The 20,407-nt window shown below is 48.5% G+C and overlaps 2 protein-coding genes and 2 non-coding genes across 12 annotated transcripts in view; 3 read left to right on the forward strand and 1 right to left on the reverse strand.

Annotated features, from left to right (window-relative positions):
* The first annotated feature begins 131 nt into the window (after nt 1-131).
* On the forward strand, nt 132-3,076 carry RPL27A (ribosomal protein L27a). The gene is made up of 5 exons (XM_058545943.1): nt 132-150; nt 533-596; nt 1,021-1,096; nt 1,777-1,951; nt 2,897-3,076. Exons 1-5 carry the CDS (start codon nt 148-150, stop codon nt 3,023-3,025), a joined length of 447 nt encoding a protein of 148 aa, XP_058401926.1. The 5' UTR covers nt 132-147; the 3' UTR covers nt 3,026-3,076.
* LOC131409187 (small nucleolar RNA SNORA3/SNORA45 family) lies at nt 1,263-1,392 on the forward strand. The gene has a single exon (XR_009220866.1). It is a non-coding gene; the product is annotated as a small nucleolar RNA SNORA3/SNORA45 family (small nucleolar RNA).
* On the forward strand, nt 2,658-2,788 carry LOC131409186 (small nucleolar RNA SNORA3/SNORA45 family). Its single transcript, XR_009220865.1, has one exon. It is a non-coding gene; the product is annotated as a small nucleolar RNA SNORA3/SNORA45 family (small nucleolar RNA).
* A 6,727-nt stretch (nt 3,077-9,803) lies between the features above and the next one.
* DENND2B (DENN domain containing 2B) overlaps nt 9,804-20,407 on the reverse strand; it is a 152,798-nt gene continuing 142,194 nt past the window's right edge. For all 9 annotated transcript variants that reach the window (XM_058545937.1, XM_058545939.1, XM_058545933.1 and 6 more), the window contains 7 exons: nt 18,662-18,810; nt 14,679-14,856; nt 14,337-14,378; nt 13,198-13,309; nt 12,195-12,434; nt 11,238-11,324; nt 9,804-10,600 (listed from right to left, as the gene is read on the reverse strand). In XM_058545937.1, the coding sequence (XP_058401920.1) occupies nt 10,566-10,600; nt 11,238-11,324; nt 12,195-12,434; nt 13,198-13,309; nt 14,337-14,378; nt 14,679-14,856; nt 18,662-18,810 (843 nt within the window). In that variant the 3' untranslated portion in view covers nt 9,804-10,565. The remainder of the gene's footprint in view (nt 10,601-11,237; nt 11,325-12,194; nt 12,435-13,197; nt 13,310-14,336; nt 14,379-14,678; nt 14,857-18,661; nt 18,811-20,407) is intronic.

Here is a 20,407-nt window from a genome sequence, read left to right on the forward strand (position 1 = left end):
CCCGCAGCCGCGCGAGACCCGGGACACTAAAAAGGCCCCGCCCGAGGCCGGGGCTCCCTGGCCGGAAGTGAGGCGTTGGCTCCGCCCCCGTGATCGATAGCTCGCGAGACTTCGGGGAGGCCTCCCTTTTTCGTCTCGGCCGCCAACATGGTAGGTGTTTCTTCTCGGGTTTCTGCATCGTTCCTGGCGCGTGTCGTGAGTTCCACTTGCCTTACACCCAAGCCACCTACCCCCAGCTTTAGCCCGGTGTTTCGGGCCGCGCATGGCCGGCCGCAGGGCTGAGGGGCCGGCGTGGGCCCGGTAGCCTGGGGCCGCGTGTTGGACCCGGGGTTCGGATCTCTGGGACACGCGGGCCGGGGCGCTTGGGCGCCGCCCTCATGAGGCCGCACGGCCCCGGGCCAGTTCGTAATCCCAGCTTTGCTGTACGCGCCACGAGGCAGGTCCCTGACCCCCAGGTCTCCAGGCCCTTCGCAGACTGGCAGGCTTCGCCACCTTCTTTAGGCTTTATCACCAAGCACCTTTTTCCACGCAGCCGTCCAGACTGAGGAAGACCCGGAAACTTCGGGGCCACGTGAGCCACGGCCACGGCCGCATCGGTAAGTGCCGGCTTCCCATCCTGGTCGGCCTTGGGCTCTCCCTGCAGGGTCTCAGCTACTTGGAAAGCATGTGGGTAAGAGCTTAGAAGTGGGTAACAGCTTTATGCGTCCGAGTCGGATTGAATTTGGCCGTTAGCTGTTGGCTTTTTCTTTTTGAGAATTTTCTAGTGTTCCAGTTTTAGAGAATTTCACATCATTTGGGGGTATGAGAATTGAGCAGGGCACAGTATTTAATTGGTTGAAGGCATGGAGTAGTGTGGTAGTGCTGCAAAGAGATGTTTAACTCGGAGTCTTGAAGGAACAGCGATGCTGAAAGAGGTATTGTAGACTGGCAAAGGCACCGAAGCGTGGGGAAATGTTTTTGTGGGAAATACTGAGGGGCTGGAGAAGGCTGTGTTAGCCATGTAGCTTTGTATTCCTGCAGGCAAGCACCGGAAGCACCCGGGAGGCAGGGGTAATGCTGGTGGCCTGCATCATCACAGGATCAACTTTGACAAATAGTGAGTGTTCCTTGGACTGCTTTTACTGACACTGACAATTTTGGAGTTAGGGGCAGAGGGCTGGCTCAGAACATCTTTAATGGGAAGCAAGCCTCTTACCACTCACAGACCTTATGTTTTGCTGGCATTTACTGAGTTAACACTTGTCGTGACTTGAGAGCTTGTTGTCGAGGCTAGAGTCACGCTTGGGTATCAGCTGTTGCCTTAGTGTGCTAGAGTCCTCGAAGAGTAACTGCTGACCTTATTCACTGGCTGTGGCCCTCGTGGCATAGTCAGTCACCAGGTTAGTGACAGGCATCCGATTGACCTATACAACTGTTAGATTTCGCTTATGCCCACAAATTGGGGGATGGTAGTTTAACTATTTGCTTAGAAGACCTCTATTGTAGGACTCTCTTATTTCCAAAAAATGCTGTCAAGTGACCTGAATTCTAGTCTTGGCATTGCCTCTGTCTTAGTGACTTATCCTGGTTTCATGAAATAAGGCCAGTCTTTTCCTTTTGAAAGTCTTTGGTGGCTTTTTAAAAATTTGTTTTATTCAGCAAATGGAGTACCTGCTGTGTCACTGTTCTACACCCATGAACAACTTACACTGTAGTGGGGGGAGATGGACTATAAAGATGATAAACATAGTGTCTTAATGGAGTGAGGTTATGAAAGTGGTTGCCTTCTCCTCCCAGTCACCCAGGTTACTTTGGGAAAGTGGGTATGAGGCATTACCACTTAAAGAGGAACCAGAGCTTCTGCCCAACTGTCAACCTTGATAAACTGTGGACCTTGGTCAGTGAGCAGACACGGGTAAATGCTGCCAAGAACAAGACTGGAGCTGCTCCTATCATTGATGTGGTGCGATCGGTGAGTAAATGAATATTTTTCGCCTTTATTTGGGTGTTTGCCTCTCAAAACTCTGGGTAAGCTAGTCTGCTTCATCTCCCACTTGAAGTCTATACCCACTTACCTACCAGACAGTTCCACCTTTTGGTAGAATTTCCACACGTAATTCTTTAGTTTAATTGTGATTAAAGCAAAACATCTGAAGAGTAATCCTTCTACTTCCTCATTCATTCAGTTACTTCATTTTCATTTGAATGTTTTTCCCACTAGTAATTTTCTCATTCTTACTGTTACTGGCCTGATTGTGCAGATTTGCATTTCTTGCCTGAGCTATTGGTAATATCTTAGCTCAGCTGGCTCTGGTCTCTTTTACACAAGCCTACGTGAGGCACAGCTCTTGACCCTTCCTGTTCCTTACAGAATAAAATCCTAATGTGTTCAGTTGTTGTTTAAGGCCGTACATTATCTGAAGAGCTGCCCCTCTGCCAAGCATTTTTGTTTATTATTTGGAGTTCTGGTCCTTGTGTCAGCCTTATATCCCATTGCTATGGAGGTAGCTTGAACCCTGAGGGGGCTGTTAGTTAAGTTTTAAATCCCCTTTCCCAGCCTGTTTAACATCCCTTGAGCAATTTTGATGGTCAAGACCTTTTGGAACATTGCTGCAAATGTGGTTTTCCTTTTTTGCTTATTATATAGTAATTGAGTAGGAGAGCGGGATTTATGCTTGCCCGAGACTAGAGTCACATCCTGACACAGCTCTTGTCCTGGTGTGCTAGAGTCCTCGGAGAGAATCTACTGGTCTTGATTCACTGGCGAGGGCAGTCAGTGCCCCCGGTAGTGCCCAGATCAGAAACATGCCCTCCTAGGCTCCTAGGGGGAGTGAGTTGGCAGGCATCTTTTCCCATACCCATCAGGGAGTTGGTACTTGCCATGGTGTATTAAAAACCCTTTTCTCTCTTCTTCCAGGGCTACTACAAAGTTTTGGGAAAGGGAAAGCTCCCCAAGCAGCCTGTCATCGTGAAGGCCAAATTCTTCAGCAGAAGAGCTGAGGAGAAGATTAAGGGTGTTGGGGGGGCCTGTGTCCTGGTAGCTTGAAGCTACATGGAGGGAGATTCATTAAATGCTAGCAAGTGCTTTTCTCTTCTAGTCTGAGTGTAGGTTCTTTGGCACTTCTACCTCTATCTGTACATCAGAAACCCACCTAACAGGTTCTAGGAGTAAGGGTAAGAGGGCCTGGGCTTGTCTGCTAACTCCCCTAAGAGAAGTGTGCAAGAGATGGCACCAACGCTTAGAGGTCTTGGCAGGTTACCTAACTTGAACCTTTACATTTATAAAGTAAGAATGATACCTGTTTATGACATAGATATCTTATAGTTGCATTGTATACTTGGAATTTACAATCAGTGGGAGAATGTGCCCTTAATTGTTCCATGAGGCTCAAAAGGGCTGAAGACTCAGTTTTGATGGGACGTGGTCTTCACAGGATTTTGATGGGTCACATGTTAAAGGGGACAGAGTGATGGGATTGAGGCAGGTCTTTGGGACTTAATTCCTGAATTTAAGGTTTTTCCACCTGGCTCCCTCATCTTGGACGAAACCATTCTAGTTAGAACCCAAATCTTGAGATGGGGCCCAGCAGTCTGAATTTTAAACACACCAGGGCTTTTACATATCAAAGTGGTTTGAATTCTAGAGAGCACTTGTCAGGATTTATGGATCACTGTACACAGGAGTCTTAATGCTGATAGAAGTATGTCATGAACTGCTTACAGTTTTTCTTCTAGTCTGAAATGTATCCAGTAGAGAAATTTGAGAATCTTAAAGGCTAGAAACTGGCATCAGGTTTTCTAGGGTTTGTTATCTCCTGCAAAACCGTGATGATGATTAATGCTTGCATGCAGATAGGACCCTCATAGATCTCAGGGTAAATTATAATTTGCTACAGTTTTTATAGTGGTTCCCCAAATTTTGAAAATGTTTTGACCCAAAATAAAACTTACAGTCTGGTATAGAACCCTGGCCAAAAAAATAGTTAAGGTAGCACTTAAACCTACTAAAACCATTAAAGTCATGGGTCGTTTAATGACAGGGACATGTTCTGAGAAATGCATTAAGTTATTTATTTCATCATTGTGTTAACATCATAGACTGTACTTAACAGAAACCTAGATTGTCCAGTCTACTACACAGTAAGTTTGGTGAAGGGTTGTTTCTTTAGAGGATATTGGAGACCATCAGTTATAGGGAGCACAAGGGAGGAAGCTTACTTGATTTGGATAACGGAGAGTTATAAGGTGTCAGGAAGGCTTTACTCAGTTGGACAAACTGATAACTGGGACGTTGGTTTGCATCTTCCATAATGGTGCTAAGGGAGAAGGGGAAAAAGGATGGGTTTTCCCTCAGTGTTTTTTGGAGAGCTTCTAATATGGAAGCTGAGGCTTCAGATGGTCAGTAGTTGATAAAGAATTAAGAGACTACATTTAATTTGATTTAATGGCGTTTCATTGATTCTGACTTGACACTGAAGGTACAGAAATATATAAATACTGTGTCTTAAGATTCAGATGGTGTTTGAAATTTAGATCCAAACCCAACAGCTGTGTGACTTATACTTAGTCCAATTTTCTCATCTTTAACATTTAGGTGAAGGTGTCTACTTGAGGATTGTGTGGATTAAGTAAAATGGAAAAAGCATTTATTAAACCTTTTTGTTTGACCCTTACTAACTGTTATATAATGTGAACTATTATGGAAGCAGACAGGTCAACCTCCTTGGTGTGATTCAGTCAATGGGAAAGTGGTTAAAGCAGAGGGAAGAGCAAAACATGCATTTAGGAAACCAGTTTGGAAAGGTTAAGTAAATAGGGGAAGGTGTTATGCGGAAGATGGGCCTAGAGAGCGATTACTCGGTAACCAGGCTGTAGTTTAGGGACTGGGCCACAGTGCCAGCCTGGAGGCAGGACCAAGAAAATGGGAATGAGAACAGAAAAGGGATAGGATTCAGAAGAAGACAGGACTTGGTTACTGACTGGAGTGGGGCTGACAGCAAAATGGTTAAGCCTGTAAGGGTCGAGTTTAGGGGAAGATGGATGATCACTCATCCCTTAATGACCAGCTTGTTCCCCAGGAATTGATTGGTGGCACCCTGTGGTAGCATAACTGTCCAGAAACAGATTGGGGTTGGATGAGATAATACTCATCCCAACCCTATATGGTGGTGCAGATGGACATGCTAAATGTGAAAGTCACTAGTACAGCCATTCTAAATAGAATTGATGCCCCAGATACCATGCCATCCTATATCCTAGCTTGTGATGTATTTTCAGCTGCCTTGGTCCCAGCTTGTTCACTCACCAGTATGACAGCTAATAGCTGAGCTGATGCTCTGACTGATTGCTCTCTAGGTGGTACTATTGCCAGAGGAAGCTGGGTGACTGGAGAAAAGCCAAACGTTCATGTCCCAAATAAATGAAGGACACTGACCTACTAGATGGATCATTTGTTTTATGGGACCAATGGCAAATGATATGTTTTGATTTTCAGTCGAGAGTAAAAGGTACCACTGCTGAGATACAAAACATAGTCAATGCACAGAAAACTTCACGTGACTGCCAAGCATTGACTAGCCTGTGCTGTAGACACACAGGCCCATACTGCCACTCTAGTCGCCAGTAAGTAGACAGGGTTAATGAAGTCCTCTCATATTCGGGGGAACAGAGCTTTATCATATGCCCCACTAACTCAGTGGCCTTAACTTTTGAAAGTCAAATTTTTTTTTCTTTATTTTTTTCCCCAAAGCCCCAGTAGATAGTTGTATGTCATAGATGCACGTCCTTCTAGTTGCTGTATGTGGGACACGGCCTCAGCATGGCCGGAGAAGTGGTGCATCAGCACAAGCCCGGGATCCGAACCCGGGTCGCCAGCAGTGGAGCGTGAGCACTTAACCACTAAGCCACGGGAGCGGCCCGGCCTTAACTTTTTGTTCATGTACCTTTTAAAATGTGAAAAATGGTATCATGTAGCACATTAGTTTGACAGCGAAATGTTCTATAAGCTTGCATTGCTAAGGATACAATTTCTGGCTTAATGTGCTTTAAATATATTTTCATCCAAATCTTGGTGCTGCAACTGTAATTTCCGATTTATGGGAAATGTCTGCCACATAATTTGCAAAATCAGTTCTCATTGTCCAAATCGGCTAAATCGGATTTAAAATAAACATTCCTATTCGATGGCTAGCCCAAGAGCAGCCAGCTCCTGGGAATGAAAACAAGCAGAAGGCACGCACCACCGGCGGAGGATGTGCAGCGCTCGCCTACCCTAGAAGGTGGGAGGCTATGCGGGTTCCGGCGGCTGGAGGCCTGTATAACCTAGCACTCCCACAGCCACCCTCGATATATGACGCCCGCTGCTGCTCAGCTCGTCTCCACCCCCGAGAGTCACTTCCGGAGGGCGTGAGGTTCCAGTTCCGGGGTCACCTTGACCTCTCCCCAACACCCTCGTCCTACGGCCGGAAGCACTATGGGCGCCGGCTCCAGCTCTCAGCCCAGCCATTTCCGGCAGGGGGCGGGGCCGGCGCGCGGAAATACTTGCCCGGGCGAGGCGGGAGTTTTAATTCGGCGCCGATTCCCCTGCGGCGTGGGCCCCTTCAGAGCGAAGGTCTCCGCCACCCTTGCAGCACTCCAGATCACGTTCTGGCTGCGCTTGAGAACAGGAGGCGTGGTCTTTATATACACTTTCAAGATGGGAATTTCCAAACCTCTCAAAATTAACTTTGTTTCAGTTGTCAAAAAGAATGAGCGCCAATTATGTTCAAGGCACCTTGGGCTAAAAAAAATGCCTGTACACAGATGGAAATGTTCTGGAAGAACATAAAACAGAGAAGGGATTTCTTCATGAGTTTGGGGCGGTGAGGGAGATGAAGGTTTTGGTACAGTTTGAGTTTCTTGCTTAGCCAAATGCATGTTACTTGCATATTAAAAGGCAATATAAATGGACAAAAAATAAAGAGTTACCAGTAACTTGCCAGTGCTGGAAAGTAATATTTTCTCTTGTTCTAGAGTTTTCATGACCTTTTAGACCCACCCCCACACCTCCATAAGCAAATAAATTTAAGATGTTTTGGAACGCATACCACCACGTTGTCTGGCTCTAGAAACTAATTTTGTATATCACTCTTAGTAACAATATAGGTTAAAGTGTATGTTTCATTTCCAGCTCTATTTTAAGCCCAATTTTTGTTTTACTGTCATTCCCACTGTTTTTTTTTTTAATATCCTGTTTATGTACCCTGATAAATAAGTCATTTTCTGTACAAGGTAGGTTACAAGTCTACATGTGAAATAAAGGGTATTGTTAACAAAAATTTAACTGAGCTGTGATTATAATTAGAATTATTTTCTTGGGGCCCTATTCCACAGACCATCCAATGTGAACCAGATTTGGAATAATACTGCTTTCCCTGGGCACGCCTTCAAAATAATGCCTTTAAAAAGCCTAGACTCCTCATTTCAGCACTACAGTTTGCCAGAGCACGGTTACTTACTGAAAAGAGCATTTAGAAAGATGTGATGGGGCAGCCCGCCCTGCCCTAAAAGTTATCAGACTGATTACAGGAGAAAACCCAGGGCCTTTCTTAGCTCCAGAATAGAGGGCTGACAGCCCACGGGCACTGGGACTTTTGCTAGAGGAGACACTGCATTGCCCCTCAGCAGTTGCCCCAGGGTTGTCAGGCACTGTTTAAGGACACTTGTTCTCAATGGTAGCAATACCGTCCTCTAGGGGGCATTTTGGAAATGTCTGGGGGCATTGTTTGTCACTATCATGGAAAAGCAACCAGGGATGCTAGATGTCCTGCAATGTATGGGTTGATTTAAACGACAGAGAAAAAATCTAGCTTAGAACCTAACTCCATTTTACACATAATCAAAAGGTTCTGTTTTGTTTTAGTTTTCATATGCTTCTCAGTTTTCTAGGATTCCAAATAATGTTTAAGTCAGGGGAAGCTCATACTGTATTTTGTTCAGAATGTTACCAAAAACTGTTCATTTCAGAAACCTCTCTTACCCATGGTAACAACCTACTCAGTAGAATCTGAGTTGCTAATACAACACACTTTTATCTGTCTGCATGTGTAGCATTGCATTCACAGTAATTCTACATACAGGCATAAGCATCTGACTTCATTGTATCTTCTAGTATAGCTCTGCCCAAGTATTTACATATTTAAATACATGTTATTTTATAAGGAAATACTTTCCTTTTATTTCTCCCCTTTTATATTACAGTTAAAATGTGTTTAGGTAGGTTATATTATCTATATATTTCATTTCAGGATAGTAAAGGGGAGAGTTACAGTATTTGCTATAGAAAAGGAGAGTGCTGGATCTGATAGGGTTGAGAACCATCTGCTTAGGGGTCCAGAGATCATGTGAAAGCAGAACTTGGAAAGAAGCCCTGAACACTTTTTGTCAACCCCAGACCAGGCCCCCTGGACACACCCTCCTCTACCTTCCTCATAAGACTCTGTGCCTTGCCCATAGCAGTCACTGCAGGGGCCCTTGCAACCCATTCCAAGCCATTATGTGCCAGCATCAGTTTTCTGAATTGGGAAGAGAGCTGTGGCCATAGCAGGAGGAAGGAATCCCTAGGGTTAATCTTAGGTATCTTAAGATTTTAAAGATACATAAAAGTTTCAAATTTTACAAAAAAAGAATTGATACCAATATATCTTGCGGTCTGATCACACGTCTGAGAATTCTTTAGAGCTACATTAGAAAAGAGAGGGAGAGGAAAGGAGAAAGAAATAGCATTTTTTGGAAACTATATTATTTTATTATTAAGGAATCCACTTCTATGACTGTCATGAAGCCCAGGCTGTGTTAACAGTGACGAGTTCTGGAGGTAACTACACCTGGTTATAACCACTGTCTTTTCTCTACCTCAACTGAAAACCCAGACCTATGAGGCTTCAATCCCTGCCCTCCTATTCCTGGAAGACGCCAAAGCCAACTATGTAGGAGGAGTTTTCAGAGAACACGACTTTGTCTTCCCAGAAGACAAATCCTTTACTTTGCTTTATGAGGCAGATAGCAACCCCAAACCAAAGACAGGTTGGGACCTGCGCAGGCCTCAATGCAGATGGGGAAAAAGGAGGGAGGGGAACTCAGGATGTGATAGTCTCCTGTTTAAGAAGGCTAGGTTAGAAGAACAGGAAAACATGACTCCACGGTTCAAATCTGGCCAGACCCAAACCCAATACCAAGGAAGAGAGTTGCAACTTAATGCCTCATCTTGGGAATTTTCAAGGTCTCTGCTCTTTGAAGGTCTTCCCCACCCTGCTTCTCTCTCTCCTTGTTCTTCCATAGAATGTAGCAGAACTTTCTGTATTCAAACCTAGGGTTCCAACAAAAAAAACTGTTTACAGAGTGACATGGAAGAGCTATAGGCAATGGGCCAGGGCTATGAGCGAGCCCTGGGTTGGCCTTAGCTGGGCTTCATTCCACCATTGTCAGGATACCCAATGATGTCTTAAGGGCTTCATACTGAACAGGAAAATGTTGAGATTCACCTAATAGTGGAGCCAAAGGGCAATGAGCGTTCTTTCCATCGCTGGAGACACTTAGATAGAGTCTGAAAGGCTGGCTACTGGAAAGGGCAAGCTGAGCTAGAACAATGACTTAGGTATCTTCTAACTCTAAGACCAGTCATATAACTCAAGCCAGAGAACTCGATTTCAGGGGAGGCCAGTGACCCACACTGAAGCTAAACTCTTAATCAAGTACTCAATTCCCTGCATGATGGTGTTTCATCCCTGACTGGCCTATCTCAACCCATCTCCCAGGAGAAATAACTCTAGATAACGAAGCCAAGGAACTCATGGGGCTTTGGGCCCAGACAACTGTACACTGTTTATTGAGAACACCCGTAGATGGTGGGAAGGAGGGATGCCCTGTACCGCATCATGGCCACCACTGACTGGGAGCCGGGCCTGGAGAGCACTGGCAGAGCTGGGGGGTGGGCTTCCCATGACTCACTGACCATCACAAAGGTGGGAGGAACAAGAGAAGGCCAGGCCCAAGAGCCTGGTACCATGCCGTAAATGGGGATTTATTGGCTTTTGCCTTTCAAAAACAGGGTTAGGGGAGGGGGACTACTAGAAAAAAATAGAAACTCTAAGATTAAAAAAAAAAAATCATCCTCCTGTACACAACAAGACAGCGTCTGCTCTCCAGGGCCCGAGACTGGCAGCAGGGGCCTCAGGCAGGCAGGCCAGGAGCCTCCAGGGGAAGATCAGTGGTTCGGCTGAGACAGTCAGCTGCACATAATTGGCCAGTCACCAGCACCCAGCAAAACTTCATCCATGCTCGGGCAGGCAGGAAAGCACCCGGCCCCTTGGGAATATACAAATATTTACCAGATTCTCTTTGCTTGTTACAAAAACAGATAAGAAAGCTTACAGCAGATTATTTACAAACAGTATCCTGGGATATCGTGAAGGCAGAGGTGGGCTGGCTTGGAGGGTGGGGTCTGTGGGGGCAGAGCAGCCACAGCAGCCCAGAGGGTCCCAAGGCTGGGCCCCCTCTCCAGGCTCCAAGCTCTGCAAGGCACTGGACTCCATTACTGGGAACGGGGCTTAATTCTTCTTGTGGAGAAACTTCATTTTGTTGCCTGTGGGCCAGAGAGGGCAAGAATGAGAATGTTTCAGGAGCATCTCTTCCAACAGCCCTAACCTTCTCAGCGGGAGAGAAAGGATTAGAAAGACTGGATTTCAGCTGTGATAGATCTGATCCAGGCCAGTGAAAACACCAGAGCTCTAATTAGGGCACTGGTATTAATCACCATGTGGCTTTAGGTAAGCCACTTAACTTCTTTGGCCTCAATTTCCTTTTAAACTGAGACATGCTATGATTCTGTGATTGAACTGGCTGAGCTCTTTGAAGGGGGTGGAGGTTTTCAGAGAAGGCCACTCTGGCACTGCTACTTTTGAAGACCCCTTATGGCCTAGAGGAAAGCTCACTGGCCCTAACAGCCCTAGTATCCACTCGGGAAGGAGTGCACCCCAAAAGACCTGACTTACGTGAGGAATCTGTGGTTTCTCTTGGTTCTGCAGTTTGGTAAATGCTGTGCTAAATTATGCCCTTGGAGCACTGGGCTGGGAACCTCTTCACCAAGAATCTCTTCCTGTTCTGTCCATAGCCCCAGTATAAATACCCACCGGCACTGGTTTAGAGTAGTTTGGGGTACAGATCCCCCAGCCCAACCCTTCTTGCCGAACATCTGTCTCATCAGTGACAAGGCTACTTACCCAAACCTCGGAGAAACTTATTCATTCCACTCTGCTCAGTGTCTGGGAGTTCCTCTAAATACTGCTCCACTCGCTGCTCAAACAGGCCTAGGGAAGAGGAGAAACAGGAACAGGGAAGAGAATAGTCACTGGAGAAAGGGAAAGTGGGCCTACTTGAGGGGGACCATGGGGCACAGATCCCAGAAAGGGAAACCAAGGATTTGCGATTATAATCTAGAGGAGCATCTTACAATTCAGATTGGCTCATCTCACTGTGCTCACTGCTGACAGCAGTAGGCCCTCGATACCTCGTGCCCCGGGGCACGTCCCTGAGCTGTATCATGTCAGAGATGCCACTCCTCATTTCAGAGCTGCCCCTGGGTGGACACCTTCTCTAGTTCCTTTCAGACCACTCTACCACGTTGTTTCAAAAAGCTCTGTTAGACTAAATGCACGATATTAGTGGACAGAATAATAGCCCTGAGGTTAGACAGAAAGATCTTGATGAGATGCAAAAGCCCTAGAGTGAGAACAGCTGATGAAATAACCAGAGATTAAGATGATCTGCTCTGAATGCAGACTGCCACCAACCTAAGACAAAGAGCTAGTTCAATTCTCTTCAAGAGCCTTCCCAACCCCTGGATTCTCAGAACCCCCTAAATTGCTCAGTCGGGTCTTATTCTCTGAATAAGTAGGGCATCTGAGAAGGAGATAGGCACCCAATGGCATGCTGCTGTTGGTGGAGATGAGCCACATGGCTCCAGCCTGTGCACAGCCTTCTGAAGGCACTTACTGGGACAGGAGGAGAAGAAAGCGCCCTTGGAAATTTCTATCAGAAGAAAAGGGATATCAGGAGGCCAGGCCCTAGCCGATACCCAAGAGCTTCCATCATAGTGCCTAGCTTTTCAGCCCTCCTGGTAGCAGAAAAGTTAGAGAAGGGGGCCCATCGCCCCCAACCCCAAGCTCTTCTGGCCTTACCCTTTGCCCGACACTTTCTTAGCTCTCTGTCTTGGATGAAGCCAGCAAACATCTGAGACTCCATAAAAACCTCAAGAAAACGGCGGATGCTCTTGGAAGCCACAGACTTGCGGAAGGCCTCTCGCTGAAAGGCTCTCTCCCCCTTCTCACTCTGGGTCAGGAAGAGGGAGTAGTGCCCAACAGTCTCCACAAAGAACCGGATAAACACCTCCGACACCAGCCCATTGAGGGTATTACATTCTGAAAGAGAAAAGAAAATCTTTGAGGTTGAAGTCAACAGCCTGCAATCTCCAACCTGCAACTTCAACCTCCAGCTAGTGTTGTGTTCCTCTCCTCAACAAAACTTCCAGCCAGAACCACTTATCTGTTCTTGAAATTTTCTCTCTTGTGCTCCTGGGCTTGTAACTAGCCCATGAACCAGGAGGTCAGAAAATGCTCTGAACATGGTAGCTGGCAAATCCTTGATAGATAAATGAGAGTGGAAATCAGACCAGAGGACCACTTTCCCTACCCCCTGCACCCCTGGTGGTTTTCCTGGCTTCACAAAAGTTCCCTCTACCTCTTGCAGTAGTTCAAGGCAGGCCCCGAGAAGGAGGAACAACTAGCTTCCTGTCAGCAGGAAGAGTCTTTGTGGTTGCCACATGTCTTTGGGTTTTCCTTCCCAAACCTCCTGAGGTAGAGAAGAATTAGAGGGAAGAGGGCAGCTTTGTAGCCTGGGCCACCGTAGAAGCAGCCTCAATGTTACGTTTTGAACTCCCTCTTGATAAAATACCACAATACTTCTTCCCCTCAGACCCACTCAAGCCCATAACTTCCCAAACCCCACTGGTAGTGAGGTTAGAGAATTCTAGGCTAGAATGAGACCAAGGTCTTATACCTGGAACCTCATCCACCAGAAGGGTCTAGTGCATAGAAACAGGGTCCCAGCCCCATAAGGCCCAGACTCAAGAGCAAAGGGAATCTGAGACCAGAGATGATTTTGCCCAGGGCAGGCTTCACTCACCATCATCGGAGTCGCTGTCAGAGTCCTGGGAGATCAGTTCGTTCTTCCTCTCTAGAGCCTGCTCCAGAGCTGCCTGTAACTTCCTAGGTAACAACGTGTCCTCATCATCCATCTGCAGGAGAAGGAACATATGCAGTGATGATAACCATAGCTGATGCTAACGGAGCACTTACTATGAGCCAGGCCCTGTCTGTGGAGCTTAAACATATAATCTCATTTAATTCTCCCAATAACTCTGATACTATTATCAACCTCATTTTAAGATGAGAAGCTGAGGCTCAGAGAGAGGTTAAGAAACTCGTCCAAGGTCACACAGATAAAAAGTGGTGGGGCCAGTGGCATTCACTGCCCATTGTGTCCAGGACCAGCAGGAGGTTCCTCACCCAGTACCCTGATGAAGTCTCCCCAATTCCTCCATCTTCAGCTCCAGGTGGGCAGCAGAGTTTGGCTTGGGGCAGGCAGACTGTGGCCCAGCCTGTGTCTCAGGTATGAGGTTAGACTGTCTGTCTTGCCTCTACACTCTTGTTCAGTGCCCATACCTTGATGCCTTATACCCAGGAGTCGTAGCTCTGTCAGTGGTGTGCAACAGACTATACATTCCCAGAGGGTACCGCACTGGGTTGTGCTCCTTTGTCGAGAACAAGGAGGATTTCCATGACTAACAAAGGCTTTTTGAAGTTGACAACAATGACTGCAAACCTTTACATTCCATAGCATTCTATGCATCATGTGTAATCCCCCAGCAACATTTCAAGGCAGGTGTTACCACCATGCCTGTTTTAGAGATGAGAACTCTGGCTCAGAGAAGTTCAGAGGCCTGTCCAAGATTGCATAGCTCAAAGTGGCAGAGCCCAGAGGTCAAGTCTTCGGACTTCCAGGCCATGTTCTTCACACTCCCACACTGCATTCCAGAAGCTGATGATGCCAACCAGAAAGGCAGATCCTGCTGAAGTCAAGACTTCTCAGATCAGCTTCTCCCCCCTCTTGTCTATTCTGTGAATATGGAACCCAGAGAGCTCAACAAACAGGCTGTGAGAGTAGTGTGTGTGACAGTGTTGGTTGCTCTGGAGGCTCATCCAACAAGCACCCACCCTAGGGCAGGCCACGTACTGCGTCCCGCTCTTACCCCCTGCTCTTACCTGTCGGATGAATCGGTCAGATCCCAGATTCACCATCAGTGCCTGAGAAAAAGAGTCATTAATGGCAGTGATTCCAGGTATGAATCCCTGCTATGCCCTCCTCAGGCCTCCAGACCTCGCAATTCCCAGGGTCAGATAAGAGGAATAACTCCAGCCAGGGACAGACCTCCCAGGGAGAAAGAATAAGAGCTGGGTAGAGAGGCCCAGAGGCCACAAATAAGAAGCTCCCAGCAGCCTTTCTCCCTTCCCATCCCCCTCTGCCCTTTCCTCCTGCTGGTTTCTGTTCCATCTGTCCCTGCCTTCCTCCACCCTTCTCCCCAGCTGGTTCCCCAGGCAGCCTACCTCCTCCACAGGCAGCTCCTTCAGTTTGGGGAGGGAGCTGGAGAGCAAGCCAACCAGGAAGGGGGTGGGACAGCAGACGATGTCAATCATGGAGGCCGGGAGGACGGGAATGAAGGTGTGCTGCCAGGAGAAGGGGTAGAGCAAGGCCACCACAGCATGGGAGCAGCTGGACAGGGTACTGGTAGACAGAGACAAAGCACCTGAGCCCAGGCCCAGCACTTTCTGGAAAGGGTAGTTAGAGCCTGCTGAGGGTTCAAGACATCCTTTTATGTTAAACCTCCCAGTGCAACAAAAATGCTGATGAGGCTCAGGCCTGGGTCTGACCCTGCAGACTGGGGAAGCCCCCACATTCCCACTGCTCAGGGCCTCCAGGATACTGGGACCACTCTCTTTGGTGGTCTCTACCTAGAAATAGCCATGAAGGTATGTAGCAACACACAAAAGACTCACATACACCCCCCACCAAAGGCAACCCAAATGCACAGGCAGGCCTGACTTAGTGTGGGAGTATCTGCTCTGGCCAGAGAAGACAAAGGTAAGCTGAGTAGGAGCTGATTACACATACTGTGTAAGAGCTGGAAAGCCCTGAAGAGGTCATCTGATGAATCCTACATTTTACAGCTGGGACCATGGATACCCAGGGTCAGTTTGGTCATAAGTGGCTGACCTGGGACACAACCAGTTTTCCTGTCTCCCAGCGCAGCGTTACTTCTGCTGCTCTGCCCTCTATCCATTCCTTCCTCTCCTTAATTGGAAAAAGTGGTCTGGCCACTGACTGAGGTGAGGAAGCTGGCATCATTCTTATCAAGCTGAAAAAGGTGCCCATTCCTGTCTTTCCTCTCAGGCTCCAAAAAATAGCCACGGGTCTCAGTGGGGTCATCCCTCTCTTGGCCTAGAGGGGGCTCCAGGCCTCCAAACCCAGCAGCACTACAGGGCTGGCTGTCCAAGCAGAAGGACCAATGGGAGACAGGGAGGAAATCCCTGGGGTGCTCAAGGGCACAGAAGGGAGTGCACACTCCCTGCGTGTGCCGAGGGCTGGTGCAGGGCACCAGTGAACACAGGAGACACACCTGGCCTGAACTAGCCCCATTCGTCAGGAGGAGAGTCAAAGGCCCTCCTCTACGGACCACACTACAGATGAGGAGTCAGAGGCCACAGTCAAGTTCATTTTCACGCTTGACTTTCCCGTCCTGTCCCTCCACATCTATTGTCCCACCTATTAGCCCTGGGATCTGATGATCAGCCCCAGCAGGGATTCTCACTATTTCATGACTAAAGCCCCACCAGTCAGAGAACATGGTTCTGATCCCTGACAGAAACAAACCCCCTTTCCTAGAAGGACCTCTGGATGTTCACACATGTTCTGTCAGCCAGTGCCTTGCATGGCTGTCCTGCCACCCTATGGACACCTAAAATACTGCTGGGCCTTGAGGCAGAGACAGGTGTCCTGGTCCTGACAGCCCTTTCCCTGGGGACAGCAGCTCCCACACCTTGAGGAGAGCCATCTGAAAAAGATTTGGAAAAGGGCTGTCTCAGTGTCAAGGGGCACACTGATCACCACAATATCCTCCAATGTGACTGGGGCGTGGGAGGCAGAAGGCTTTGTACAACCCCTAGGGCTGATCACTGCAGAGCCTGTGTGTACACACACACACACACCTGCCCCACATACCCAGACATCAGAACTGGGCCAGAGGGACACAGGACTTGTGGAAAACCTAAAACATGAGCAATAGAACACGAGCTGGCTGACCCCAGTCCAAGCGTGTGTGCCATCACTGGGCTGCCTACTCTGCCCTCTCCAGTCAGAGGCAGATCTTGAGCAGGGAGAACATCTTTTCTAAGGCCCAAGATTGGCAGAACTTGAGTGCTGAGGCAGGCCAAGAACAGGGTCCTGAGGTTTTTTCCTCGCAGAACGGTCCTGGAATGTGCTCAGAGGCAGTTGCAGACACAGGAAACAATAGCTGTATTCATAGCCCTATTGAAGCTGGGCTAAGGGTGGGGATGGCAAAGATGAGGCTCTGCCCTGAGTGAGGGAATGGAACCTTCAGGGTCCAGGCTCTGTTAAAGGCACCAAGGTCTGGCCAGACCAGAGCCTCACAGCTGGGTAGCCAGGGGCTTTGCTGGCAGACAGAGAACGTGGATGGCAGAGAGGCAGCAGACAGGGGCACCGTGGAGCTGCCATACCTGGCCAGTTCCAGCTGCCAGGCTCAGTCCCTTCATGAGGGCCTTATGGCCCCATGAAATACATAGAACTGTGGGACACAGAAACACTGAGGCTGGAATGGAAAGTGAGCATGGGCAATTTTCATTTCTAAACCTGACACTCTCCGGAAAAAGTTAGCAGCTCTGGTTTTTCTTCCTTCTTCCTTCTCCTGGGCTGAAGGTGGGCCTGGGTTCCTGCCTCAGTGCCCTATAAGGGCATTTGGGAGTCCATTTCTTTTGTTCCCCTCACTACCCCCTCATACATACAGAAAGAAATACCCTAGGGATCCTGGGCTTATTGAGGGACATACTAGAAAGATGATTTTTCTTTTCTACCCCTCATATCAGCACCTGGCATATGGTATGGCACACAGCATGTAGCTTAATAAGTGTAATTCCACCACTCTAGAGAAACCACTGCTTCCTGTGATGGATTCTTTGACCAAAAAATATACAATCTGTTGCCAAGATCTCATCCTCTCCCTGCCTGGCCCATCACTCAGAAATATGCTTTGCTATGGTCTGAATGTTTGTGTCCCCCAAATTTCATATGCTGAAATCCTAACCCCCAAATGTTATGGTATTAGGAGGTGGGGCCTTTGGGAGGTGCTTAGGTCGTGGGGTGGAGCCCTCAGGAATGGGATTAGTGTTCTTAGAATGGAGACCCCACAGAGATCCCTCGCTCCTTCCACCACTCAAGGACACAGTAAGAAGGTGTGGCTATGAACCAGGCAGTGGGCCCTCACCAGAATGCCACCATGCAGGCACCTTGATCTTGGACTTCCAGTCTCTAGAACTATGAGAAATAAATTTCTGTTGTTTATAAGCTACCTAGTCTGTGGTATTTTGTTACTGCAGCTGGAACAAACTAAGACACTCTTTTTTAAAACCTTGGCTGCCCTAGAAGAGCTCAGCTTCTTCCAGAATGCCTCATGCCCAGAAACACTTCTTCCACCACTCCCACAACCAGATCTTGGCATCGGGAACTCCTCTGCTTCTAAAATCATAAATGCCAACATTCTGCACCAAGACTTATGGTCTATCCAGCTCTTTTCTTATTCCTTTTAAACCAGCTCCCCCGCCTCACTGGCACCTCCAGTCCCAGGACATCTTCTTTTTCCCTTTCCTAATTTGACTGGCCAACCTTCCTCCAACCACTCTCCTCCCCAGCACCCCCAATGCCTCACCTCGTCCTTCTCCACAAATCCCCTAGTGCCTGACCCTGGGTCACTCATCAATTGCCTTCTCCAGGTGACACCCGCAACTGGCCCCCACAGTGGATGGCTCAGCACTCCTTTTACTATCCCTAGTCAGTGCCATCGCCCCTTCCTCATGGTGGTTCTTCCTACAGTGACTCTTCTCGAACTCAGCAGGCCACAGAGATGGCCTTGCCTCCTCCTCCAGAGGAAACGCAGCCATCAGCCAGAAATTTCCCTACTTTGTTACCTTTCTCCATATAAGTATATTTGTACCAGTACAACCGTGGCTGTTGCAGAAGAAGTGTCCCTTCTCTCCCCTCAGGCCAAGTCCTCCACTAGGTTCTCAATCCTGCCATCTTGTGTGCTCTCAAGCCCTGCTCCCTCAGTTATCCTCTCTTCACAGGTTTGCGAACCTTACCTTCTCCATTTGATCTTTACCTCACACACACACGCGCACACACGCACATCTATATACTAATACCACAGTAGCTGGCATACACCAGGGCTCGTAAATACATGTTGAATTACTTAGTGAGTGTGCCTTTCCCCTCTTCTTCACCTTGCCCTGCTGGGCCCTACCTGAGCTTGTCTGCCACAAAAATGACCCGGCGCTCCAGTAGCAGTGAGGCGAAGATTCGGATGAGCTGGCGCACACTGAGGCAGGTAAAAAGGCACTCAAAGTCCACATGCTCCAGCCGGGAATCCATGGGCCGCCGCAGCTCTAACACCTGCAGGAGAGCAATGGAGAAAGCGGGTGGCAGCAGGTCAAGTGAGTGCCACTCCCGAGCCCTACACAAAATGACCAGATGCTGGTTTCCCTTCCCACCCTCTCTTTTCTAGGGTCTCTAATCTATCCTACTATGCAATAGGACCCAGTCTCCTCCTCCTCTCAGACCACAGCTCTGTTCCCATTGTACTCAGATACCCAGCCTGCGGGCAAGAGGGCTAACTGTGAATGTAGGGGAGCCTCCAGAAGGAAAGAGTTGAGGGCCCATCCATCAGTCTCAGGACAGCGAGGAGGAGAGCTGACTGCTCTACAGATAAGGAGAATGAGGGAACCACACAGCTCTAGCTGTAGGGTCCTCCCTGCCCTCTTGCCCATCTTCCCAAGCAAAGGTCTTGGCTCCCACACTGACCAGACCCCACTACTGATCACTGCCCCCTAGGCCATAGGAAGAGCAACATCTCCACATCCCAGGACTCTATTCTCTCCCATCTCTGGAAAGGCAATGCTAGTGTCCTTGTTGCCGTGTCCCCTCCCTTTCCTGCTAGAAAGAGTTTCCTTCCAGAGGCTATGTTTGTCCTACCATCCTGGCCTCTATCTCTATCAGCCTGTCTAATCCCTGTGCCAGGGACAAAGAAAATACAAGGAAAGGGCTGGCTACTCCACAACCTTGCCAGGAAGCAGGGCTTGCTTTATCAGGGCCAGACCTAGCCATCTTCCCTCCAAAGGGATTGCAAGGCCACTCCCAAGGTCAGTGCTGTGGCGCAGAGAGCCGCTTCCCTGAGGGCAGTCATGAGCAGGGACCCTAGCAGTGAGAGCAGGAGGAAATGCCGCTGTCCCTGGGGCCTGCCTTGTCTTACCCTTGGTCCCTGAGCGTATGTGGGCAGGAGGATGTGCAGGCCTCCTGACAACTAGGTGGAAAATGAATTCCCTCTTACAGCCCTGCACTAGCAGAGCTCTTTTCAAGGGGCTTTTACCTCACATCATCTCGTTTGTTCCTCAGGGTTTAAGCAAGTGACGGTCTAACTCTTAGCTCAGGACTCATCCCTCTGGGCCCCAGAGAAGCAGCAAGACGGTCACAGGTTGTCCTAATGATCTGTTTACACTCTGTCTCTCCCACTGGATGATGAACTCCCAGAAAGCCCACTGATTAGCATGATGCTAGGTACACCCAAAATGCTCAGTGAATCTGCACGGAAGGAATCCCATACTACAATGATGCCAGAGGCCTTTGCACCCCTCCTGTCCCTGCCCCAGCCCAGAAGTCACAGTGAAGCTCCACCAACCCTCCCTCCTGAGCGCCTGGGTGCAGTCTAATAGCTCTGCTCTGCAGCACACAGCCCCACACTCCCACTACCCCAGGGTCCGGGATCCTTCCAGGGAGTGAGAATTCACACAGGCAGCTCCCGTGACCTGGTCCTCTTTTCATTCATCCCTGCCCTCAAGGAGATCACAGTCCAGTGGGGCTGAATGAGCCCAAACAGTCACAGCCCCTGAGACTGGTGTCAGGACAGAGGAAAGGTACGACTGACATCTGCACAGGGGCTGAGAGGGCTTTGAGGAAGGGCGGGGACCTCATTTGGGGCAGCAGCTCAGAGCAC

This window comes from Diceros bicornis, chromosome 7 (genome assembly GCF_020826845.1).
Source record: "Diceros bicornis minor isolate mBicDic1 chromosome 7, mDicBic1.mat.cur, whole genome shotgun sequence".
Taxonomy (NCBI): Eukaryota; Metazoa; Chordata; class Mammalia; order Perissodactyla; family Rhinocerotidae; genus Diceros; species Diceros bicornis.